This window comes from Lampris incognitus, chromosome 3 (genome assembly GCF_029633865.1).
Source record: "Lampris incognitus isolate fLamInc1 chromosome 3, fLamInc1.hap2, whole genome shotgun sequence".
Classification (NCBI taxonomy): domain Eukaryota; kingdom Metazoa; phylum Chordata; class Actinopteri; order Lampriformes; family Lampridae; genus Lampris; species Lampris incognitus.
The window spans coordinates 9107172-9134671 of record NC_079213.1 but is presented as its reverse complement, the minus strand read 5'-3'; the positions used below and the strand labels follow the sequence as shown (position 1 = coordinate 9134671).

The window sequence follows — 27500 nt, the reverse complement described above, 5'->3', positions numbered from 1 at the left end:
ACCATCTTGTAAACCTTCCCTTTAACTCTTGCTGGTACCCTTCTGTCGCAAATCACTCCTGACACTCTTCTCCACCCACTCCACCCTGCCTGCACACTCTCCTTCACCTCTTCTGCACTCCCCGTTACTTTGGACAGTTGACCCCAAGTATTTAAACTCATACCCCTTGGTCACCTCTACTCCTTGCATCCTCACCATTCCACTGTCCTCCCTCTCATTCATGCATCCGTCTTGCTCCTATTGACTTTCATTCCTCTTCTCTCCAGTGCATACCTCCACCTCTCCAGGCTCTCCTCCACCTGCACCCTACTCTCGCTACAGATCACAAATGTCACCCGCAAACAACATAGTCCACAGAGACACCTGCCTGATTTTGTCCATCACCACTGCAAACAAGAAAAGGGCTCAGAGCCGATCCTTGATGCAATCCCACCTCCACCTTGAACCCATTTGACAGCTGATGATTGCTTATGGCATTAAACAGGCTTGTACTGTCTCATAAAGAATTTACTTGACTCACCGGAAAATATATATATAGATATAGATACGTGGTGTGTGTGTGTGTGTGTCTGTGTCTGTGTGTGTGTGTGTGTGTGTGTGTATACCTTTGAGGAAGCAGTGCCAGGCAGTGGGGGGCCAGGAGTGTCTCCAGCCCATGTCGTCTTCATCAGACAGAGAAGATCTGACGGAGACTGCTGACCGATAGCCACTGCCCCCCTATGGCAATACAGGACAACAACAAAATCAGAGGATAAGAGACTGACCTTCACTAGTAAGAGGAACTGAAGGTTTACAGCACCTACAAGCTGTGCAGATTTCAACATCAACAGAGAAAACCGTGTCAGTGTCTGCCTAAAACAAGCTGAATTAAACGGGCGTGAGACTGCCAGAAAACCATTTTTAAGACGTCAAAATAAGAAGAAAAGGTTGGCCTAGGCTCTTCTTGTGAAAGCACTTATATGAGTAATGAAACGTTTCTCTATCAGTAAACATCGTGTCCAGATGAACCGAAGCAACTTTCTTTGATTTTCTTACCTGGATTATTGAGCATGCAGTAAAATGATGTCACATACTGATGACATCATATTACTCACCGGCTGTAATTTGGAGCTTTTGGACACAGGACCACCGCTGGACTCAGCTTTACATCGGTGTCTTATGGAACAACTGAACATGAATCTTAAACCTGTCCTTTAAACAAGAAGTTCTTAAAAAAAAAACCTGAAAATCCCTGGGTTTAGGATTTACGTTCAGTTGTCCCATAAGACGCTGTTATAAAACTGTGTCCGGCGGTGGTTCTGTGTCCAATATCTCCAAAATGAAGCCGGTGACTAAAATGAGATCATAACTGATATGCACACATGGTAAAAACTAAAGAAATAAGGTCCAGGTTTATGAGTAGAACGGAATTGTCCTTAAACACAATGGCGAGAGCAGAGCTCCACTCAGACTCACCCTGCTGCATCTGTGCTCCCTGCCATTGCCTCTAGAGGGCGTCGGTAGGCTCCTGGAGAGGGCTGGAGGGGGCCGGGCATAGGTATGGAGATTATAGCTGGTTCCAGTGATGTGAACAGCTGAAGAGCTGAAAAAATAAATTACGTAACAAATATCGAAGTGTGAGATTTGAAAGAAATACCTGAGAAAGATGAGTTGACACTGTCGGCTTCTCTGGATCGAGAGCAGCGAGTCATGATAAGTCACATTCTGGTTTTTTTTATTGTTTTTAGTTGATGCATGTATGCTCCGAGTTAGCCTGACTTCTTTGAGCTAGCTTACATTAAAAAGGATTTGTGAGAACATGCATGAGGATGTAAGCATGTGGACGGGTTTATCTGTGTGCAAGTTAGCATGTACATGAATGTGTGTGTGTGTGTGTGTGTGTGTGTGTGTGTGTGTGTGTGTGTGTGTGTGTGCGAGCACTCCCACCTGCTGTGAGCAGACCCCTGTAGCAGCGGGCTTTGGGGTCCGGTCGCTATATGAGCCAGCTGTGTGAGCCACTGTGTGTCTGGAGGGGCCGTGTGTGTGTGCGCTCCTGCGTGGCGCTCCTGGTGGGACACTCCCACCTCCACCTGGTAGAGAGGAGGCACTGCCCGCTCCTCCTCCTGCACCTCCTGCAGCTCGGGGAGGTCATCTGAGAGAAGACGGCAGAGATGACAAAACAGGAGTGACACCCACTCTGTCTTGTAAAATAATTTGCAACAAAGATAATTATAACTATGTTTACTTTAAGCATGGATAACAAGAGCATCGTTAGCAAGTTCAGTAACGACAGTCAATATATTTGGAAATGTATCATTTCTATTGCATCAAAACTGCAATATCACTTAGGTTTGGTGATCAATTGATCAACTTCTAATCTACTACTATCTATTAAAACTCAACAAAATCTTCCACAGATGCAGAGCCTAACAGCAGCTGCCCAGCAAACATTACAGCAGGAGAAAAAGCACAGGAACCAATCAGCAGCACAGACTGGTGTTTCCCCAACTTAAAAAGCCCCGCCCCTTCAGCCAAGGCTATTGTGATTGGTGGATGGTGAATTTGTGGCTGTCAGTCAGTTTAACTGAACTTGCGCTGTCATTTTGAGTAAGAACCTCATAACTGTGATATTTGAAAACTGAAAATCAGTCACTGATATATAATTATTTTATCAGTGCCACTGTCTCCAACCATACAGCATAGCTGGTCTCAACACTATCTTGTAAATCTTCCCTTCCGTCACAAATCACTCCTGACACTCTTCTCCGCCCACTCCACCCAGCCTGCACTCTTCTTCACCTCTCTTCCACAATCTGTTCATTTGAACAGTTGACCCCAAGTATTTAAACTCATATGCCATCATCACCTCCACTCCTCGCATCCTCACCATTCAGCTGTCCTCCCTCTCATTCACACATAGGTATTCTGTCTTGCTCCTACTGACTTTCATTCCTCTTCTCTCCAGTTCATACCTCCTCCACCTCTCCAGGCTCTCCTCAACCTGCACCCTACTCTCGCTACAGATCACAATGTCACTCACAAACATCATAGTCCACGGAGACTCCTGCCTGATCTCGTCCGTCAACCTGTCCATCACCATTGCAAACAAGAAAGGGCTCAGAGCCGATCCTTGATGTAATCCCACCTCCACCTTGAACCCATCTGTCATTCCAACCGCACACCTCACCACTGTCACGCTGCCCTCATACGTATCCTGCACCACTCCTACATACTTCTCTGCCACTCCTGACTTCCTCATAAAATACCACACCTCCTCTCTCGGCACCCTGTCGTATGCTTTCTCTAAATCCACAAGACACAATGTACCTCCTCCTGGCCTTCTCTATACTTCTCCATCAACATTCTCAAAGCAAACATCACATCTGTGGTGCTCTTTCCTGGCATGAAACCATACTGCTGCTCGCTGATCATCACCTCTCCTCTTAACATAGCTTCTATTACTCTTTCCCAAATCTTCATGCTGTGGCTGATCAACTTTATACCTCTGTAGTTGCTACAGTTCTGCACATCACCCTTGTTCTTGAAAATCGGTACCAGTACGCTTCTCCTGCACTCCTCAGGCATCCTCTCACTTTCCAGGATTGTGTTAAACAACCTAGTTAAAAACTCCACTGCCATCTCTCCTAAACATCTCCATGCCTCCACAGGTATGTCAAATTCTTTAAAAAAAACAAAAACACTAAATTAAAAAAAAAGAAAAGTATGCTCATTTGAGATGGAAAGGTTGGTTCCTGTGTTTACAGTAAATGAAAAGTGTGATGTAACAAAGTAGACTGGTAGTCTACAAAGCCATGTATATTTTGGTACAGCTGTCTACACTGCAGATTTGGTATTTTGCCCAGACACTTCCGACAGTACTCTCAGCTTCGCATAGAAAGTCAGCTGAACCAGTCAACACCTCCGCGGATCTCCTCCATACCGTATTCTATGTAACTATCACTGGTAGGGTAGCCGGGTGAAGAGACGAGATGCTCCTCACAAAGGAGCCAGTCGTCTGATTGGTCCCTGTCTGTTTCCATCATCACACCTGGAAGCCAAAAGAAAAAGGGACAGGAGAAGAAAAAAGTTGCATTACTTGACAACACAGTTTGGTGTAAGCACTGAGCGACTTGTTGACTTAACTCAGATCTTGTTCTGGTGGCTCATCACAGTCAATACCAGCACTTTTTGTTATTACAAAATAAAAGCACAAAATGCTCCTGCACAAATGCTTGGCAACTGGTTAAAAAGAATAAACATCACTGGTTTGGGACGTGCCATGATGATTACTCCCTCTAGTGGTGACAGGCTGTCACATTCGTCAGCTGATTTATATTGAGGGAGCAGCAGACGCTGTAAAAATAAATGGCTTGACTGACAAGTCAACTTAAATCTGTTGTTTTATGTTTTAGGGGTGGATTTCTGATCAGATATGTTCCCTTTAAGCAACTCTGTTTCAAATTAATTCAATCACACATTTTCCAGCCTGGGTGAAACAATGAGAGTCCTTCCAAGTACACAAATGAAGATTTAGCTTTGTCTCATCCAATCTCATTCAGTTTATATGGCAAAATGAATGGGCCTTTTGAGTCCTGTTTGCCAATTGCTCGGTAAAGAGAACATACACACACACACACACACACCCACAACTGAATTATAAGTGACATCATGGAAGAGCTTCTTGGCAGGTTGCGACTGTTTTTCCTCTAATCAGATTGTCTTTTTATTCTTGTTTTTCTGTATTAGATGCAAAAGTGGAAGAAGTAGGCCCAGAAAGTTGACAAGTCTTTAACGCGTATTCGCACCACCAATGCACTAAACCAGCTGATTCTAATCAGCAGCACTCTGCTGGTAGAGACCAGTGAGATCAGCTGGTTTAGTGCATGGGTGGAGGACCATGGGTGGTTATGGATGTGGTGAGGGAGGACATGCAAGTGGCCGGCGTGACAGAGGAAGACGCAGAGGACAGGAATAGATGGAAACACATGACCCGCTGTGGCGGCCCCTAACGGGAGCAGCCAAAAGTGGTAGTAGTAGTAGTATTATTAGTAGTAGTAGTATATGGGTGGAGCAAATACACAGGATTTTTACATTGTGGGCCTGGGTCCTGTTTCAGAAAGCGGATTTAGTGAAAACTCAGTTGACAGAGTTGAAGGAAACTTCACAAAGCCAACTCTGTGTCAGTTACTATGGCAACATACTCCGTGAAGCTAACCTGCTCGCTGGCAGGTTTTCTTCAACTAACCCCGAGTTTCTCCTCTTCAGCTGAAGCCTGCAGACTGAAGTAAGTGTCAGACATGACATGTCCTTTTCTTGAAGAGCCAGTTGATATGGACGCACAAATACTCTGCAGAAATCTCCGTCAGGAGAGGGTGATCAGACCCCGCTTGGATGTTTTATCATTCCCTGATGATTCTGTTCGAGCATTACCGATTTTCTGCACAATTCGTCATTTATCTGAACAATATTCTCAGCCTTCATATCGTTCATATGAGGGCATATGTGGACATGCTCTCAGTTCGAACAAGTTCTTTGTGCTGCACTTCGGTTTTTGTTTTTTGCCAACGGGAGTTTTCAGTGACACTGAGCATAGGTGGCACAGTGGTGCAATGGTTAGTGTGGTCGCCTCACAGCAAGAAGGTCCTGGGTTCAAGCCCCGGGGTAGTCCAACCTTTGGGGGTCATCCCGTGTCATCTTCTGTGTGGAGTTTGCATGTTCTTCCCGTGTCTGCGTGGGTTTCCTCCGGGTGCTCCGGTTTCCTCCCACAGTCCAAAGACCTGTAGGTCAGGTGACTCAGCCGTACTACATTGTCCCTAGGTGTGATTGCGTGTGTTGGCCCTGCGATGGCCTGGCGGCCTGTCCAGGGTGTTTTCCCGCCTGCCGCCCAATGACTGCTGGGATAGGCTCCAGCATCCCCACAACCCTGAGAGCAGCGTAAGCGGTTTGGGATGGACGCTGAGCATATTTCCAAGGCAACCGTCTGTCAGGCTGTCAGAAATGTGACTCTTGCACTGAAATGTTTACTGTACACTTAAGGCGCTGTTCTGAATCAGACCCACGAGACTCATCAAAGAAGAATACCACAGAATTGCAGATATAATGGACTGCATCTATACAGCGCTTCTCTAGTCTGCCGACCACTCAAAGCACTTTACAATGTATGCATCACATTCACCCATTCACATACATTCATACACTGATGGAGGAGGCTGCCATGCAAGGCACCAACCTGCTCATCAGGAGCATTTAAGGGTTAAGTGTCTTGCTCAAGGACACTTCGACAAGCTCTCTAGAGGAGCCGGAGATCGAACCAGCAACATTCAGATTACTAGACGACCCACTCTACATCCTGAGCCATGCTGCCCCAGGTATCAGTCTAAGCAATAATTTATTCAGTGTGAAGCTTTGAGACTTGAAGCACTAATCAGTTCATTTGATATATTTTAGGGTTTCCGGGTGTGATTGGCTGCACAGATGGCAATAATATTCCTATCACAGCTCCTTCAGTAAATGAAGATAATGTGAATAGGAAGTCTTTCCACAGCATTAATGTGCAGGTAGGCCTAAATAGTAGCCTTTAGCATTCCAAATGAAAGCTACTTCACGACACAGCTACTGCAGCTAATTACTGTCCTGCACTGTCAAGATCATTATGTGATGCAGCCCAAATCATCAGCAACGTGGAAGCAAAATGGGCTGGGTCTGTGCGGGACTTGGGAATTTTTCATGAGTGTTCACTGACCACTAGATTTGCCCATGGTGAGTTTATAAATATAGCTATATGCTATTATAATGAATATTTTGTTTCCTCCTATTGCAACGGAAAAGTTAAACTGTATCCTTGTATTATCACAGGAGCGTTCGATGGTGACCTGCTCCGGGACAGGGGGGACCCCTGCCAGCCCTATCTGCTGACCCCTTACCCTGATCCTCTGCCCGGCCTGCAGCAACGTTATAACTTGGCTCACTGCAGGACACCAGCCAGGGTAGAGGATGCTGGTTCAAGGCGCGGTTCCAGTGCCTTTGTAGGCCCAGGGTCACCCCAGAAAGGGCATGTGACATTATTGTGGCATGTGTGATCCTCCACAACATTGCCACAATTGGAGAACAATGTCCAACTCAACCAATGAACAATCCTGATAATGATCCTGACCACCCCGCTGACGCACGCGATGGACGAGCAGTCAGAGACACAGTAGGCTACCATCATTCCTGAGTCACCCATCACCTCCCCAGGGTCAAATAAAGACAATATATGCCTTTCTTTTAACGAAGTCTTTATTTCCTACAAGTACAAATGCAGCACAGTAGTTAATATGTTGCTCAAACAAGTAAAATAATCCACCTGTGGGCACCTCACCCACCTTTAACTGGTGTTCCAATCAATTGTATTTCTATTTTTGCCTGTTAAATCTGCAGCTTTATGTGCACCATTTCTAAATTAGATTTTTCAATGCGTTTCTCAAAGAACACCTTGTACAGTCGTTAAAACATTAAAAAAATTATGCTGAATTTCACAGTGCCAGGACTACTTAGTTGCATTGTAAGTCATGAGCCAATGTTGGACAACATCTTACTGGGGTAAATTTGTGCCATGGAGGTAGATGGACCATCTTCCTCATTGCAATTTCCAGCATTGCTCTGTTAGAGAAAAAGAAAGTGCAAGTTTTATTATTATATAGTTATTATTTTTATTATTATGTATCATGATGCAACACTGTCATCAACTGTTAAGATGCCCTGTGATGACCTGGCGGCCTGTCCAGGGTGTCTCTCCGCCTGCCACCCAATGACTGCTGGGATAGGCTCCAGCATCCCCGCGACCCTGAGAGCAGGATAAGCGGTTCAGATAATGGATGGATGGATGGATGGATGGATGGATGGATGGATGGATGGATGGATGGATGGATGATGCAAAACTGTCATCAACTGTTAGATGTTATTTTCAAGTTGTAAACCCCAATAGGCCTCTCTGTATCTTCCCTCTCTGTGGCAGCTGACAATGTGTCTTCATCATCCTCCTGTTATGAAAATTAAAAATGTTTGTGTTCTACTCTAACCCATTATGAAAAAAAACCTGTGGGGTATTAAGAGTACTTACAAGTGCATGGAGGTCTGATATGGCAGAAGGCTCCAGACAGATTACACCATCGGTAACTGGTACTAGAAGATGAAGAAGATTAGACAATTAAATTATAAATTTACCCAGGAAAGTGCCACACCTAATTTGAATTTTATTTTGACAACAGTGTGCAGGCCACATCACAAATTCACAAATATATAACTCTGAGTCACCTTAAAATAGATTATGATGTCTGAAGGACAACTAACCAGCAGTCATTTACAAAGACTTGTACCACTACAAGAACATCAGTGTGCCAAGTTGTGTCTAAGATGGCTGGGCATGACTGAGCTACACTGGCAAAGGATGAATGAACATATATCATTAATTTGAATGACTAACCTCTTATGTAGGCCCTTTGTCCTGGGGGGTGGTTGGGTCAGATGAGCTTCCTCCAGAGATGCCCTCAGCAGCAGGACGCCAACCGTGTTGACTGAGGGCATCTCTTCAGCCTCTAAGGGATGGTTCTGGTAGACCCCCACCTGTTTTTCAGGCCACAGCCTTTTTTCTATTGGCTATAACGGAGGTCAAATTTAAACTTATCAAGTAGGCACAAATTTGGAGACTTGTATTTATAAAGGCATTTCGGTTTTGCTTTCAGACAGAAAATATTAAATACTGGCAGTGTTGGGATGGCGGAAAATTTTTACTTTTTTTGCTTAGAAAGTTTCACTAACTGCTTAAGGATATCACATGCTGAATGAAGCCACTGAATGCTGTTTAATTACGTAAGCAAGGCTAAACAACAGCACAACTGCTTGTAATGAAATTATACCTTACCTGTTTGAACTATATTTCTATATTTCATCTTCAGCTGCTGCGAATGTACGTTTTGGGTTGCACCTGCATAAATATTAGACACGCACACGTGTGTGTGTGTGTGTATATATATATATATATATATATATATATATACACACACACACACACTCACTGGCCACTTTATTAGGTACACCTTGCTAGTACCGGGTTGGACCCCCTTTTGCCTTCAGAACTGCCTTAATCCTTCGTGGCATAGATTCAGCAAGGTACAGGAAACATTCCTCAGAGAGTTTGGTCCATATTGACATGATAGCATCACGCAGTTGCTGCAGATTTGTCGGCTGCACATCCATGATGCGAATCTCCCGGTCCACCACATCCCAAAGGTGCTCTATTGGATTGAGATCTGGCGACTGTGGAGGCCATTTCAGTACAGTGAACTCATTGTCATGTTCAAGAAACCAGTCTGAGATGATTCGAGCTTTATGACATGGCGCGTTATCCTGCTGGAAGTAGCCATCAGAAGATGGGAACACTGTGGTCATAAAGGGATGGACATGGTCAGCAACAATACTCAGGTAGGCTGTGGCGTTGACACGATGCTCAATTGGTACTAAGGGGCCCAAAGTGTGCCAAGAAAATATCCCCCACACCATTACACCACCACCACCAGCCTGAACCGTTGATACAAGGCAGGATGGATCCATGCTTTCATGTTGTTGACGCCAAATTCTGACCATACCATCCGAATGTCCCAGCAGAAATCGAGACTCATCAGACCAGGCAACGTTTTTCCAATCTTCTATTGTCCAATTTTGGTGAGCCTGTGCGAATTGTAGCCTCAGTTTCCTGTTCTTAGCTGACAGGAGTGGCACCCGGTGTGGTCTTCTGTTGCTGTAGCCCATCTGCCTCAAGGTTCGACGTGTTGTGCGTTCAGAGATGCTCTTCTGCATACCTCGGTTGTAATGAGTGGTTATTTGAGTTACTGTTGCCTTTCTATCAGCTCGAACCAGTCTGGCCATTCTCCTCTGACCTCTGGCATCAACAAGGCATTTTCGCCCACAGAACTGCCGCTCACTGGATATTTTCTCTTTCTTGGACCATTCTCTGTAAACCCTAGAGACGGTTGTGCGTGAAAATCCCAGTAGATCAGCAGTTTCTGAAATACTCAGACCAGCCCGTCTGGCACCAACAACCATGCCACGTTCAAAGTCACTTAAATCACCTTTCTTCCCCATTCTGATGCTCGGTTTGAACTGCAGCAGATCGTCTTGACCATGTCTACATGCCTAAATGCATTGAGTTGCTGCCATGTGATTGGCTGATTAGACATTTGCGTTAACGAGCAGTATGACAGGTGTGCCTAATAAAGTGGCCGGTGAGTGTATATATATATATATGGGTGGCATGGTGGAGCACTGGTTAGCGTGGATGCCTCACAACAAGAAGGTCCTGGGTTCGAGCGCCAGGGTAGTCCAACCTTGGGGGTCGTCCCGGGTCGTCCTCTGTGAGGAGTTTACATGTTCTCCCCGTGTCTGTGTGGGTTTCCTCCGGGTGCTCTGGTTTCCTCCCACAGTCCAAAGACATGTAGGTCAGGTGAATCGGCTGTACTAAATTGTCCCTAAGTGTGTGTGTGTGTGTGTCTGGGCCCTGAGATTAGCCTGGCAGCCTGTCCAGGGTGTCTCCCCACCTCCCGCCCAATGACTGCTGGGATAGGCTCCACCATCCCTGCGACCCTGAGTAGGATAAGCAGTTTGGATAACGGACAAATGGATATACTCATATTCCGCATACGGTCATATTTCTAACTCCAGTAGGGTGAAGTAGGACGACCTATTTTGCCCTCGCCGGTTGCCATGGTGAATCTTTGTGTCGGGAGCTCCACAGATGATGGGTTTTTATAGTCGTCACACATGCGCTTAGCTCAGAGTGAACGCACTCAGGAGTTGACTGAATGAACTCCGATCAGCTGTTCTGAAACTGAAAACTCTTGAGTTTGGCAGCTCAGAGTTAGTCAACCCAGAGTTCAGGTCTACAAAAAAAAACCTGCTTTCTGAAACAGCCCCTGCTGGCTCATCCATCTCTGCGTCGTCTGAATCCCGTTCACACGTTTTTGCAAACAAATTTGATATGACATCCATCCATCCATCCATCCATCCATCCAAGGCATTTAAGGTCACTATGCACTCTCCACCTGCCTACTTTGTATTATATTATATATATATATATATATATATATATATATATATATATATATACACTACCGTTCAAAAGTTTGGGATCACCCAAACAATTTCGTGTTTTCCATGAAAAGTCACACTTATTCACCACCATATGTTGTGAAATGAATAGAAAATAGAGTCAAGACATTGACAAGGTTAGAAATAATGATTTGTATTTGAAATAAGATTTTTTTTACATCAAACTTTGCTTTCGTCAAAGAATCCTCCATTTGCAGCAATTACAGCATTGCAGACCTTTGGCATTCTAGCTGTTAATTTGTTGAGGTAATCTGGAGAAATTGCACCCCACGCTTCCAGAAGCAGCTCCCACAAGTTGGATTGGTTGGATGGGCACTTCTTTGAGCAGATTGAGTTTCTGGAGCATCACATTTGTGGGGTCAATTAAACGCTCAAAATGGCCAGAAAAAGAGAACTTTCATCTGAAACTCGACAGTCTATTCTTGTTCTTAGAAATGAAGGCTATTCCATGCGAGAAATTGCTAAGAAATTGAAGATTTCCTACACCGGTGTGTACTACTCCCTTCAGAGGACAGCACAAACAGGCTCTAACAGGTACTATTTAATGAAGATGCCAGTTGGGGACCTGTGAGGCGTCTGTTTCTCAAACTAGAGACTCTAATGTACTTATCTTCTTGCTCAGTTGTGCAACGCGGCCTCCCACTTCTTTTTCTACTCTGGTTAGAGCCTGTTTGTGCTGTCCTCTGAAGGGAGTAGTACACACCGGTGTAGGAAATCTTCAATTTCTTAGCAATTTCTCGCATGGAATAGCCTTCATTTCTAAGAACAAGAATAGACTGTCGAGTTTCAGATGAAAGTTCTCTTTTTCTGGCCATTTTGAGCGTTTAATTGACCCCACAAATGTGATGCTCCAGAAACTCAATCTGCTCAAAGAAGTGCCCATCCAACCAATCCAACTTGTGGGAGCTGCTTCTGGAAGCGTGGGGTGCAATTTCTCCAGATTACCTCAACAAATTAACAGCTAGAATGCCCAAGGTCTGCAATGCTGTAATTGCTGCAAATGGAGGATTCTTTGACGAAAGCAAAGTTTGATGTAAAAAAAATCTTATTTCAAATACAAATCATTATTTCTAACCTTGTCAATGTCTTGACTCTATTTTCTATTCATTTCACAACATATGGTGGTGAATAAGTGTGACTTTTCATGGAAAACACAAAATTGTTTGGGTGATCCCAAACTTTTGAACGGTAGTGTATATATATATGCATGCCAGGGAAAAATAAATAAAATAACAAAGAGAGGTTCAGCAGTTCAGACCGCTATAGAGTTGACACACGCCACGAGGGTTTTAAGGCTCTGGGGTTTGCAGGATGCTGAGTAGTTTGGGTGTATCGCTGCACTTCTCTGCCTCCTGCAGTACCCCCGCAGCCCGCTCACGCGTTTCAGCCATACACGGATTGGGTGGGGGGGTGCGAGGGGGGGGACAGTGGGATTGGGTGTCTTTAGTCAGTTTTAAAACAGTGTCGCGTTCTCCACGTGACCGCTGACGCCTCGCTCGTCCGTTGTCACGCTGCGAAGTTTAACTCTGTTAAAGGTCTTCGGGGAGTTTCGCCATGAGTTACCACGGGCAGCCCGACTGCGCGGTCATGTGATCTGATCCACGCAGGCCTTGTTTATAAACTTTTAGAGCGACGCGCATGCGCACTCCGGACTCATTCATTGAAATGACGGACGACGATTCATTGGGAAAGAAGTTGTGAAACAACACGTAAAACGCAGCAAAGCGACCAAAACCCACGGCGACGTGCGCCGCGGCAGCTTGCTGCTGTCAAGTAGCGGCGGCGGGGAGCGCGTTCACACTTCCCAACACACAGTCGGGCCGAAGCTTTGTTCCGACGGCGCAAAGCCGACGAAATGTGCAAAACCGATAACGAGCGTCGGCGCCTAACGGCGTGACATGGCGGGCCAGACTCGGACTTGCGACTGCAGCGGCACGGGGCTGAAGATGAAAACAAAACGATACGGCTGGGTCAAGCTCGTCTCGTCTTGCGCAAGCGAACTTCCCAAACAGTGAACATTCCCGGAATGTCATCTTCCATAAAGCAGACCCGTCATTCCAATCGCCTTCCCCCGCGCGCTGGGTCCAGACAGGAGCCCTTCCGGCCGAGTCCGTTTCCCAATAAAACGACTTTACGCAAGATTTCAATTAACTTCTTTCGAGACTCACCGAACTGTCGCCTTCGCCCGAGAGAGAGAGGGGTTGACATAAACGGATTTCCTCGACGGCTCCGATTGGCTGGGCGTCGCGTCAGTCGGCGGGCATCGCTCCTTCCCATTGGTCAGCACGGAGCTGACGTGCGGGGCTAATATGACGTGAGGCTGCACAGACGAACGCGACTGAACTACTGTAACTGTACTGACTTGACTTCGTACTCAGCCGAGCAAATCCTCCGCATGTGCGGACTTCCGTCACGATGTTACGAACACGCAAGAATGAACTCGTGCGAATGAGGCGGCACTTAAACAAATGTTAAGAATGAACTTAACTGCGATGGCCCTCCAGACCACTAGACATTACCAGGGCAATGGCGGTAACAACGCGACAGTGGCGTGCATTAAACAGTAAAACTCCCGTGAAACTCATCCTTCCAAACCCACACGTAGGGCGAGCCCTTATAGACCCACTGCACCAATAGGTTTGGACCCAAAGGCTTGGCTATGAGTTTTGGTTAAAAAAAATAATTGAGGAATGCTTTGCATATAATGGGACCTCTGCTATCATTAAAGAACAACTATAGCACTAAATACTGCACAGAAGGTGACACGTTAAAGGAAAACCCTGAATGACGCCGTGAGGGGGTCCGGGGGTCTGTTATGCTGTGTCACGCTGTGGGGGACAGTTTCCTGGCATGGTTTGGGTCCACGAGTCCCCTTAGAGGGAAGGGTCACTGCAAATCAATACATAGTTATTCTGAGGGATCAGCTTTATCCTATGACGAGACGTTTCCATCCTGATGGGAGCGCCCTCTCCCAGGATGACGATGCCCCCCTGCACGGGGCACTAGGGGGTCGCTGAATGGTTTGATGAGGATGAAATCGATGTAAATCGTGCGCTGTGGCCTCCATAGTCACCTGATCTCAACCCAGTTGAACACCTATGGGAGATTTTGGACCGGCGTGTTAGACGGCGCTCTCCACCACCATCATCAAAACACCAACTGAGGGAATCTCGTTTGGAAGAACGGTGCCCATCCCTCTAGCAGAGCTCAGAGGCTGGTAGAGTCTACGACAAGGAGCGGTGAAGCGGTTCTGGAGGCTCGTGGTGGACCAACACCTTACTAAGACACTTTATGTTGGTTTTTCCCTTTCATTTGTCATCCGTCTGAACACACATACACACGCTTACACAATTCCATCTAGCCAAACAGTTGCACACATGCGCACACTATCAGAAAAATACACACCCACACAGGCCTATTACCACTCATTTTTCTAATTTTTTTTTTTTTTTGCATATTCTGCCTGTATTTGACAGCGATAGTCAAAAGAGAGGGCATGACATGCAGCAAAGGGCCCAGGCCGGATTTGAACCCAGGCCACTGCAGTACGGACTCGGCCTTATGTGGTGCCACTCTACCGCGCTAGCCCCCGAGGCAAACCCACCACTAGTTTTTCTTAAGGCCTATTGCCACTATAAACAATAATTGTGTGCCGGTGTTGAGTCTGGCAGCTTGCTGTTGGTAAGGACAACACAGGGGGCAGGACATTATAGAGACATTATACAGGACAGTTTTCTTTTACAGCTCAAACCCATTTATCACCAGTGAATCTGTGAGTCCCCAGATAGCTTTGTAACGTTTAAAATATCAGAGGATTAAATCCATTAGCTTTCAATCAGTGACAAAGACAGCGAGAGTTAACCTAACATTTCCTTTGTGCCTGGTTCCTGCCCATTACAGACCTCGTCCTCCAGACTTGGAGACCCCCAACAGTAGTGGACGATACTTATTCTTCCAGACTTGGCAAATGGGGCCTGTGGTGTCAGTGGTGCCATAAGAAGGTTAAATTAGAGAGTTATTTCAGCTATTTCAGACTCAGACAACTTGATTTACCCCAGAAGGGCAGTTTGGTGTTACAATCTACCCAGACCATACACAACTCACCCACAAGAGGCAATCAGCAGTACGTCAGACACAATAGACACGGGCAAGAGATGCACACTGGCGCCCTCGTGTGGTGTCTTGTGGCCATGCATGCAGACTCACGAGGACCGGGCGAAGGACAAAAATTCCCATAAGTTAAAAGAATAAATAAATAAATGAAGCATCGTGAGACGCGTTGCACGTTACAGTCCAATACAACATTCAGTGAACGTACAGGCCCGCAAGCCACGTGAAAAACACACAAGGCATAAACCAAATACTACTACTACTACTACTACTACTGCTACTGCTGCTGCTGCGGTTACTTCCGGCTGCTCCCGTTAGGGGTCGCCACAACAGATCACCGGTTTCCACTTCTTCCTGTCTTCCGCATCTTCCCTCTGCCACACCAGCCACCTGCATGTCCTCTCTCACCACCTCCTCCTTGGCCTTCCTCTTCTCCTCTTGCCTGGCAGCTCCATATCCAGCATCCTTCTCCCAACATACCCAGCATCCCTCCTCCACAAAGGGTGTAAACCAACTATTGTGCTTTAAAACAAAATACAGCATTTATTTAAAATGACTACTCTCGGCATTTAGCCTGATGGCAGAAGGAATGAAGGACCTAGTATAGCGATTTGTTTTCCTAGGGGGCGCTGTATAGTGCCGGCCTGAGGGCATTCCCTGGACAGGATGTGGTCAGATGGCTTAATCGTTACTTTCGCTTTCTGGGCCACGTGTTTCTCCCAGAGGGGGCACGAGTCTCTCTGCTGGACTCCGGCGATTTTGGAGCAGGCCTTAACCATACTGTTTAGGCCTGCTCCTGTCCTTCACAGACACCCGTTAAACCAGCAAATGGAGGAAACCGTTACAAGACTTCCAGTAAACGACTGGTAGAAAACACATGAGATGGGGTTACACACTTTAAAGGAGTTCAGCTTCCGCAGCAAGGGAATTCTTGGTTGTCCACGCAATCTGTGTTCACATCGAACTTGAGATGGGAGTCCAGCACATTTCCCAAGTACTTACAGGCGTCAACAATTTGAACATCCTCGCCATGTACAGTGCTAGCTTTGGTTTATCGCTGTTCCTCCTAAATTAACGATAAGTTCCTTAGTTGTTGACACGTTAAAGTCAAGGAAGTTACCGTCGCACCAGTCAACAAAGGCAGGTAGGGCACAACCGTGATCGGCCTCCGAGCCCGGAAGAGGAGAGGAAAGTGTGGAATGGTCAGAGAATTTCACCAGGGGGCTACCCTCTTCAGAAGACCTGCCGAGCTGATGACCACTGTCATCAGCTTTTCATGGTAACCAAACAATACTTGAACTAGACGATCGAGGAGAAATCTAATGGATAACCTGGTTAAAGTATTGTCTGGTTAACGTGTGCATAAAATACTGATGACAGTGGTTCACATTAGAACAATTATACCAGAGTATCATTATTAGTAGTAGTAGTGGTGGTAATACTACTAGTAGTAGTGGTGGTGGTGGTAGTACTAGTATTAGTAGTAGTAGCAGTAGTATTAGTACTGGTGGTGGTGGTAGTAGTAGTAGTAGTAGTATTATTAGTGACGTGGTGGTAGTGGTAGTAGCAGTAGTAGTAGTAGTGGTGGTAGTGCTAGTAGTAGTAATAGTAGTAGTGTTCGTAGTTGTAGTAGTAGAGGTGGTAGTACTAGTAGTGGTGGTAGTAGTAGTAGTAGAGATGGTAGTACTAGTAGTGGTGGTAGTACTAGTCATAGTATTAATAGTAGTAGTGTGGTAGTAGTAGTAGTAGTAGTAGTAGTAGTAGCAGTAGCAGTAGTAGTAGTGGTGGCAGTGTTAACAGTAGTAGTACAAAGTAATGAGAGTCTTTTCTAAAGGCACTCAAAAAAATTTTTCAGTGGTAATTTGGACTGGACTCAAACATGATCTTAAACAGTACAGTACAAAGGTTTAGACACACCTGTCTTTATTTTTACTAAATTTCACGTAAGAACGCCAGAAGAAGAAAGCCACTTTCCGTTGTCATTGTACAGGTTACAGTGGGTACTATGTTCTCCACATGTAACCCATCCTATTGTGTAGGAGCAGTGGGGCAGCTGCAGCACCCGCCGACCAACTCCCACTCTTCTTTCCACTGCCTTGCTCAGCGGCACAGACAGGAGTATAAACCCTAAAATGCATGTCTTTTTAAGGAGTAAATGAAACAACTTGTTGGGGGGGGGGGGCATTTTCAAAATGTCTATTTTTTTTTAATTTAAAATTGTTTTGGAAAGATATTCAGAAATAGGCACTGAATTCTAGATTTTGTACAAAAAAAAAGCATGAATTCAACCAGGTGTGTCCAGACTTTGACTGGTACTGCATGTACTACATGAAGTGCCTAGGTGGATTTGTGGCCCACCACGGTGGATGTTGGGGGTTTGACTCCCTCTGAAAAAGACCTGGGTTTGTGTCTCATAGGCGACAGGACCACAAACCCAGGTGAGAGAGACTTCTACTGAGAACATCTGCCTGTTCAGATCTTTGATTCTGTGTGTCGGTTTTCTCTTTACCATGACCTTCTTTTTATCTGTACTTTCACTTCATACAAAGCACACACAAAGTAGTAGCAGTAGTAACAGTAGTACTGATAGTCGTAGTAGGTAGCAGTAGTCATTGTGCTAGTAGCAGTAGTCACACTGGAATTAGCAACAGTATTAATATTGTTATTAATTTTATTATTATTACTACTAGTAGTATAGTAGGAATAATACTTAAAATTATTTGACCCAAAAACAAAGTAGAAATTTAGAAATTTAGAATTTAGGTGTAATTACATGGAATAGCCACTAGATGGTAATATAAGGTTTCGAATCAGAGACTTTTTTTTTTTCTTCTGCCCTGTTGCCTTACTCTGTTATCCGCAGCAGGAGATCATCCGCTTCGAGGTTTGACGCGTCGTGCGTCCACAGAGTCTCCTAGATCAAATCTTCAGTACCTCAACGCTTGGTCAAACCGCGGAAGCTCCACACTCCATCTGAACGCTTTCTAAATGGAGATGGAGTCACATGGTTGTCTGCTTGGCCGGGGGCACTGAGCATGAGCGTATGGTTTTTTTGAGTGAAACAGCAGAAATGAAAAGTGGTCCCTGTGGCAGCAGGAGCACCAGGGGCTGTGACCCCCCACGCTGGGACAGTGGCTCCAGCAGATTCCAGCCGTAACATCTGATGTCTCCGTCCACGAGAGTGCGGTTCTAGGGACATCTGCGACAGGCTCCTGTGTCCGTTAATACTAAGAGCGAGGCTTAAGGCCATTTTAGACCCGTTTTTGTTGGCGTATCTCGGCTAATCTTGTTTTCACTATGCTATTTACACACTCTACGATCCCAGAAGACTGTAGACCAGTGTTTCTCAACCCAGTCCTCAAGGAACCCCTATCCTGCATATTTTCTTTGCAACCCTGAATAGGTACCTGTTTGTAGTTATTCAACCCATCAGCAATGAATTTTGTCAGATGTTGCACACCTTGCATAATTAAGTGCTGCGAGATGATAGGTCGAGTAAGTACAAGCAGGGCTACCTATGCAGGGTTACAATGAAAATCTGCAGGATAGGGGCCCTTGAGGACTGGGTTGAGAAACACTGTTGTAGACTATGAGCAATGCGGAATTTCCACTGAGTGCCAAGAGTTGTGATCAACTTGTCATTCAAACCATTAACAAAATGGGTTCCTTTGTCACTGCTGATACCACGAGGGAAGCCAAATCATGGAATTACTTGCTGCATCAAACGTCTGGCCACAGTATTAGCATCGTCTTTCTTAGCTGGTATTGTTTCAACCCATGTAGCGAACACATCCACACCAGCAGATACTTGTATCTTAAGGCCGGGGGCATATGTACAAAAACTATTTGTATATTTTCAAAAGGGCCTGACGGTGTGGGTAAGTGGCTGAGTATGACCTGATTGTTAGCTTCAGAATTTGTCAATTCTGTCCATCATCCCTCGCACACAAAAAACGCCAGCATCCAATAAAGAGTGAATGGAGGTGGGACAGTCGTGTTGTAGATGGCGTTCAGTGGGGCTCGACCATAACATGTGACCAGTGGATATAAATACTGCTGAACAGAAAGGCTCCAACGCAACACACACCACCGCCCACAGAACAGATCAGGACCACTTTCAGAGGACATGGGCATTTTTAAAAACCTTAGATGAATGAGTGAAGAAAATAGTGTGTTAAACAATAATTGTAAATAAACAAAAGAGTGGGTGACTCTTTTATATATAATATATAGAATCTGCTTTGACAAAGTCCAGCCTCCCCCCCTGCTGTCTACTTACTGGTAAACATGCTAGTTCCTTCAATCCACTGGCATATAAGGTTCATCTGACCACAGTCGATGTGCCACTTGCTCGACTAGAAGGGTAAAAGCACATTTTACTCTCACAAAAGTGGGAACCGGAAGAATCTCTTTTGTTCCTGTTCATGTATTTACTGCAAGTGTGACTGTAGCACCAGCGGCTTGTTTCACAAAAACGACTTGCGTTGATTTTCACTCGCAGATCCCAAATAACTCATCAAAAGAACTTTCTACAGGTAGCATAGCGGTCTATTCCATTACCTACCAATATGGGGGTCGCCGGTTCGAATCCCGTGTTTCCTCCGGCTTGGTCGGGTGTCCCTACAGACACAGTTGGCCGTGTCTGCGGGTGGGAAGCCGGATGTGTGGATATGTGTCCTGGTCACTGCACTAGCGCCTCCTCTGGTCAGTTGGGGCACCTGTTCTGGGAGGGAGGGGGAATTGGGGGGAATAGCGTGATCCTCTCCCACGCTATGTCCCCCTGGTGAAACTCCTCACTGTCAGGTGAAAAGAAGCGGCTGGGGACTCCACATGTATCGGAGGAGGCATGTGGTAGTCTGCAGCCCTCCCCAGATCGGCAGAGGGGGGTGGAGCAGCGACCAGGACGGTTCGGAAGAGTGGGGTAATTGGACGGACAAGTACAATTTGGGAGAAAGGGGGGGGGGGGCAAAACAACAAAAAGAACTTTCTACAAAAATGCCTAGCTTGCTAATCACAGCTGTGACGGCTGCAGGCCTCTCGCACATCTAATTCTTACCCCACAAATCTGGTGTTTCCTTTCTTCATACAGACATGGAGGCGCTCCAGAGAGACTCTGTCATGACTGCGTCCATCTTTTCAACATCTATGGAGATAACAAGCCACTGGAACGACAGATTTCCATTTCCTGTTTTATCGTCATGGGAGAGGCCCTCTGAGTATTTACCACATAAAAGGCTTTTGTATTATCCAGCCATCTCAGTGATGGCGTGGACCTTTTTTTTTGGGGGGGGGGGGTTCTCCGCCCTTTTTCTCCCAAATTGTATCCGGTCAATTACCCCACTCTTCCGAGCCATCCCGGTCCCGCATCCGGCTTCCCACCCACAGACACGGCCAATTGTGTCTGCAGGGATGCCTGACCGAGCCGGAGGTAACGCGGGGGGATTTGAACTGGTGATCCCTGTGTTGGTTCGCAACAGAATAGACCGCTCCGCTACCCGAACGCCCGGTGTGGACGTTTTTACCTTTTTTCCACCACTCATTTTATCAAACCTCCATCTGAACCTGGGGGCTCATTCTCCACTACCGATCCACAACGCTGGTATTACCCCGGTTCTTACAAATACCTGGGATGTCCATGTGAACTCTGTATGTACAGGGATCCAACAGAGACTATGTGTGCAGACACAGGGTGTTCGGGGTTGGACAGAAGGTAATGGTGGTATCTTATCGTGCTGCGATAGAGAATATATCACGCTGCAGAATTTCAGCTTTGTTTGGGAACATATGTTAAGTTCAAATCACAAATAAACTGACTGGTCCACACAGGAATGAAAAGTGATGGGGGTGAGGGAGCATCCCTCCATCCAAATGGGCGGCACGGTGGCGCAGTGGTTAGCATTGTCGCCTCACAGCAAAAAGGTCTTTGGTTCGAACCCCGGGTTTGTCCAACCTTGGGGGTCATCCCAGGTCATCCTCTGTGTGGAGTTTGCATGTTCTCCCCGTGTCTGCGGTGGGTCTCCCCCACCATCAAAAGGACATGCATGTTAGGGTTAGTACTCCGGTCTGTGCCGCCTGACCGAGGCATGGCAAGACCAACTGGAGTTGGTCCCCGGGTGCTGCATGGCGGCTGCCCACTGCTCCTAGCTACACAGCTAGGATGGGTTAAATGCAGAGCAGAATTTCCCCACAGGGATTAATAAAGTATCTCAAAATCAAAAAACCAAATGCTGTTTGAGAAGACAATAGCTAAACAGGCAGGACACATTATCACTGACCCCTCTCGTGTCCCGTATTCAGAATGTGAACTGCTCCCAGCAGGTAGACGCCACAGGGAAATGAGGGAAGTGTATTTGAATGCAATTTACATCTGTTACTGCACTATTATGTATGTGTTTTTATGTGACAGCCTTTATGTTCAAGACAAATTTCCCTCGGAACAAACAAAGTAATCTTGAATTTTATAAATGTACCAGCATGCACCACTTTGTCAAAACCAAGACCTTCCCTTCCTGCAGGGCCCGTTTTCACACCGGGTAAAAGAGTGATGGAGTCAGATGCATTGTTCTGCCTGTCAGGGATACGCTGGGTTTGACAAGAGATAAAGAGGGTTTTTATTCAAGGCCAACAGAACAATGATGGAAGTAATGAGCTCACTCACACCAACGCTCAGTTAAGACCTACCAAGAGGGATGTGTTGACGTTTACGCAGGGTGCTGGTGAGCCCAAAAAGCTCTGATAGAAACCTGCCTGGCTGTTTCCACCAATGTTAACAGAGGACTTTTGCATATTTTTCTAAATGGGGATTTCCAAGTGTTGGGGTCAAGGGTCATTCTCTTCCAAACTCTCTGGTTTGACATGGCCGTCAAACAGATCGCTGTGGTGGTGGGTTTGGCACTGCATCATATATATATATATATATATATATGCCTGTTTGATGCCATAAGCAACTATCAGCTGTCAATAAAGCTGCTCGAGGAAAGGACATATAATTTACTGCCTCGTCATGCACATCACGTGCACAACGTCCAATGGGGAAGGGAGAGGTGCGACAATCAAAAATTCAAAAATGTGATCGCTAACGGCCCAATGGGGGGGGGGTTGTTGTTGGTATTTGTCTATTGTCATGATTTATCAATGATTACAAAATAGGTGCTTATGTCTGCAGCTGCTGGCCAACTCATTCCTGTTGTTCAATGTGGACATTTCTGGTTTGCAAACGATAAAATATTGTTCAGTTAGACACAGGTTGCACATTTTACGACTGGCTGAATATGCTTTGTTCTTTGAGAGGATTTTCCAGGTGCTTGACTAATTAATGTTTCTGTCCGCCACTGACCAAATATAACAGCTTAAAGATGTTACATCCTTTAAATGGTTGTTTCTAAAGCTACACATGTGCATTAAACCTCTTTTTGAATCTTTCCTCTGTTGGACAGACGTATGTCTCCATTTTGCCGTTGTCATTTCTCGTCACCGTAAGAGCTACCTACCAAGCTACGGTGACGAGAAATGATGAGAAGTGTCAGCAACAATACAGCCAATTCAATAATAATAATAAAAAAACTTTGCACACCATTCAGCAGTTCAGTGTTCAGTCCGAGCATCTCCCTAATGGACACGTGTTCCTCTTCCACATGAGCCCCCCATTAATTCTACCTGCCCTGTATGCCCCACGCCGACCAGCGATACCATCACACATCTGGGGTGTTGCTCAGTCCCTTAATTTACAGGGTGAGCCGTTTAAAGAGCGTCTCCTGGTGGCAGAGATCAGAAATTCAGAAAGGCTTCTTTTTTAACTGTGTTTTCCTACAAAGATGTTGGGAACCGGAGGCCTAAAAGGAGTTCATGACCTCCTACTGTAAAACTGTCACTGCTGGCCATAAAAAGCAATATTTCCTCCCATATCGACTTCAGACCAGACGTTTAAGAATCTGCTGTAAAACAAAACGCACGCTCAGATGAAACGTTCAGTTTGGTTATCGTCAGTTTAAATGTATGGTGGGAACCAAGGGGCCCCGCTGCAGTTTCTGACCCGGTGTGCAATGGAGACGTTTGTCTGGGCTGATAGAGGAGACGGAGCTTCTCCTGGTCTCTCACAATAAACTCCTCTGGCACACCCAAGACGGACATCCTGTGACCTTTCAATCTCTCTCTCGCTCTCTCTCTCAAATAAAAAAATCCAAACATTGTTTTATCGTTATGTAATATATTTTTGTAAATATTGTGAAAGCATATATTCAACAGTACAATCATAGATATAATAGTAATGATAACCTAGTAATAGTTGTTACAGTGGTGATAGTAACTAATTCTTTCATGTCATCTCTGTCTCTTGTCTCATCTCTTTCTCTCTCTCATCATCTCTCTTTCATCTCATTTCATCTCTCCCTCTCTCACTTCATCCTTTTTCTTTCCTCCAGGTTACAACATTACTAAAACTAAACTATTAAAACTGTTAATAAAACATGACGGGTAATGATCCTACCAGGATGCTAGCATAGCTGTCATTTCTGGTTATCAAATGAATTCTAGAACAGGCTGTTGTATGGCCACAGCCTACGCCTCACACAACAGCATCTAACACAGTTTATTCATGGTGTTCCTTCCAGAACACCGGTCCCACCCACAAAACAGTCTGTGTGGCAACAAACGTCACTACATAACCCACAGGGTCACTTCACTACCCCCCCCCCCCAACATAAGTTCCTCATCCACGAGGGACAGACAACAACTGCCCCTGTCATAAGGAAACTAACAGAATAACAGAACAGTGAAACATTAGGCACACACACACACACACACGCAGTATCTTAGCTGTTCCTAGGACCACACTCTTCTGGGCAGAGTCCTCAGATGTTGTTCCTGGAATCTGCTGGAGCCACTCTCCAGTTTGGGGGTCACAGTCCCTAGTGCTCCTATTACCACTGGGACCACTGTGAATTTCACTTTCCATAACCAATCTAGTTCTTCCCTCAGCCCTTGGGATTTCTCTAGCTTCTCATGCTCTTTCTTCCTCAAATTGTTGTTGTTCAGGATTACTACATCGATCACTACTGCTGTTTTCTGTTCCTTGTCGACCACCACAGTGTCTGGCTGGTTAGCCAGCACATGCTTGTCAGTCTGGAACTTGAAGTCCCACAGGATCTTATCTCTGTCATTCTCAACTAGCTTTAGCGTTGTCTCCCATTTGGACTTGGGGACTTGCTCTCTCTGTCTTCTGCTGCCTGGATAGTGGCCCTGACAGTCACTAACCCTCGGCCCCCATCTTTTCGCTTATTGTAGAGTCTCAGACCAGTGGACCTCGGGTGGAACCCTCCGTGTACGTATTGTAAGGAGTTTCCGTGTCCTGATATCTGTGGCCTTTATCTCCTCCCTTGGCCAGCTTATTATTCCTGCTGGGTATCTGATGACTGGTAGGGCATATTTGCTGATGGCTTAGCTCTTATTCTTCCCATTGAACTGGCTCCTCAGGACCTGCCTCACTCTCTGGAGGTATCTGGCTGTAACTGACCTCCTTGCTGCCTCCTCATGGTTTCCATTTGTCTGTGGAATACCCAGGTACTTGTAACTGTCCAGTATGTCTGTTATCTTGCCATCTGGTAATTCCACCCCTTCAGTGCTCACCACCTTTCCTCTTTTTGCCACCATTTTGCCACCGCACTTGTCCAGTCTGAATGACAGCCCACTGTAGATCCTGGTGAAGTGGATCAGTGAGTCAATGTCTCGCTCATTCCTGGCATACAACTTGATGTCATCTATATATAGGAGGTGGCTGATGGTAACTTCACTTCTGAACATGTATCCATATCCACTCTGTGATGATCTGACTGAGGGGGTTCAGGCCTCTGCAGAACAGCAGCGGGGATAGTGCATCACCCTGGTATATGCCACATTTGATGGTTACCTGTGTGTTGTCTTTGAGTTGGCCTCTAGTATTGTTTTCCACTGCTGCACTGGGTTCTTGATGAAGGCTATTAGTGTCCTGTTGGCTTTGTATAGTGCCAAGCACTCCAGTAACCAGGTGTGGGGCATTGAATTGTAGGCTTTCTTGTAGTCAATCCAGGCTGTGCTCAGATTGGTCTGTCTGGTCTTAAGAGTCTTGGGTGACTGCTCTAACAACCAGTAGCTGATGCTTTGACCCTCTGGTTTTGGTTCCCAATTCCTTTCCAAGTTTTGCTAATGTATTGACTCGTGTGCCCATTCAGCTTAGCAGCTATGATGCCTGACAGGATCTTCCACATTGTGGGCAGGCAAGTTATTGGCTGGTAGTTTGAAGATGTTGTATGCTTGTGGGGATCTTTCATGATCAATATTGTTCTCCCCTGTGTTAGTCACTCAGGGTGAGACCCTGATGTTAGCAGCTGGTTCATTTGTGTCACCAGGCGTTCACGGAGTGCTGTTGGCTTCTTCAACCAGTAGGGGTGAATCATGTCAGGTCTGGGTGCAGTCCAACTCTTCATGTTTGAGACTTGTCGTTGGATGTCGGCCACTGTGATGATAACTGGTTCGTGTTCGGAGATTTTGCTGCGATCTGCTGTTAGGCTTACCAGCCATTGGGCATTGGTGTTGTGTGATGCCTCCTTTTCCCATATATCCCTCCAGTATCGCTCAGTCTCCGCTCTGGGTGGCTCTGATGTTTTTCCCTTGTTACTCTGCAGCCGGGAGTATACTTTGCATGGTTATTTGAGGAACAGGCCATTTACTCTTTTGGCTTCTGCTTCTCTAGTGTATCTCTTCACCCTGGTGGCCGGAGCTGTGAGCTTCTGTTTGGCAGTTTCCAGGGCCTCACTTATAGACAGCTTGCTGTACTTCTTCAACCAGGGCCTGTCTTTCATCACACCTTTCTGTCCCTCTGTTAACTGGCTAACATCTCGCCGTGCTGCTTTGACCTTGACTTCCAGCCTTCTCTTCCATGAAGGGTACTGTTGGTGACCTGTGTTCTTAATCCTCTACCCAAGCATCTCCAGGATTACGGTTGCAGTGGCATATACAAGCTCATTGGTCTCTGTTATGGTGGAATTTGAGATGCTGCATAGGGCTGTGTTCACATCTGCAAGCATGTTTAATACTCCTGCCTGTGCCCCTAACCAAGGCAATGGAAAGTAGAACTGGAGTTCATCCCTGAGCACTGCAGCTGCCCACTGCTCCTATACAATAGGATGGGTTAAATGCAGAGAACAAATTCGTTATAAGAATACAATGCCAAATTAAGTGGCTTTCTTTCTCTTGTCTCTAGCTAGTTTCACTTGGATGTCAGGCGGCATGTGGGCATAAGTGCTCCGCGATAGCCCCTCAACATCATTTGCCAGAGTGCGCAATGATTCATTAGGTCTACTCCTGTGGTTATTCAGTTCTGAGCGTAGCAAGCCCTGTTCCTTGCATTGACCAAAACAGCACTGTAGTGCTTCGACCAGTGCTCCATAGTCACATCTTTCATCCGAGATCAACAGCAACAAGCATGATAAAGCTTCATCAGTTAAACACAGGGCTAACTGGAGGGCTTTTTGTTTTATTGACCACTGACATGTTAGCGCTAGCAGCTCAAACTGAGCGTGAAATGCTCCCCGGTCAGCTTTGACCGAGTACTTTGGCGTTTTCGTACTCAGTGCTGTGCAGCTGCGCACGCCATGTCCAGTCTCGTCCAGCACTGCAGCATGTTTCACATGGGAGCCTGCCTGTGGTACTGTCTCCCTGGTTAGTTCCGTCTTAATCTGAACCACCATGAATGGCTCCAGGGGTGGAAGTGCATTCTCCATGGTACGTTATTGACACCATGAACAAGCTAACCAGCAAGCCATGTAGAGAAGCAAGCTAGCCATGTAGCATGTCAGATAAACATTAGCACACTTTTCTTTTCCTTATGTTTTTAATTTTGACACCAATGTAATGATCCTACCAGGATGCCAGTGTAGTTCTCATTTCTGTTAATCAAATTAATTCTAGAACAGGTTATTGTATGGCCACAGCCTATGCTTCACACACCAGCTTCTAACACACAGCTTATACACGACCAGTGGCGGCAGTAGCCATAATCCTGTACGTACGCACTGTGTGCTATTAGCCAGTGACGTTAACACCAGTCATCGGCCTTCAAATGTATTTGCATCAAACGGTGTGAGTGACAAAAAAAAAAAACCCAAAACAAACAAAATTATTAAAAAATGTACAGGATTACAGCTGCCGGTGCCACTGTACATGACCCATGTTCTTCCAGAACACTGGTCTCACCCCCAAAACATTCTGTGTGGCAACAAACATCACTACAT

At 45.9% G+C, this 27500-nt stretch overlaps 1 protein-coding gene across 1 annotated transcript in view; it reads right to left on the bottom strand.

The window, feature by feature from the left end:
• LOC130110538 (HMG box-containing protein 1-like) overlaps window positions 1-13306 on the bottom strand; it is a 20783-nt gene extending 7477 nt beyond the window's left edge. The window contains exons 1-5 of the mRNA XM_056277672.1: window positions 13293-13306; window positions 3920-4027; window positions 1927-2131; window positions 1456-1582; window positions 606-717 (exon numbers count right to left, since the gene is read on the bottom strand). Of these exons, the coding sequence (XP_056133647.1) occupies window positions 606-717; window positions 1456-1582; window positions 1927-2131; window positions 3920-4022 (547 nt within the window). The 5' untranslated portion in view covers window positions 4023-4027; window positions 13293-13306. The remainder of the gene's footprint in view (window positions 1-605; window positions 718-1455; window positions 1583-1926; window positions 2132-3919; window positions 4028-13292) is intronic.
• Window positions 13307-27500: the final 14194 nt, after the last annotated feature.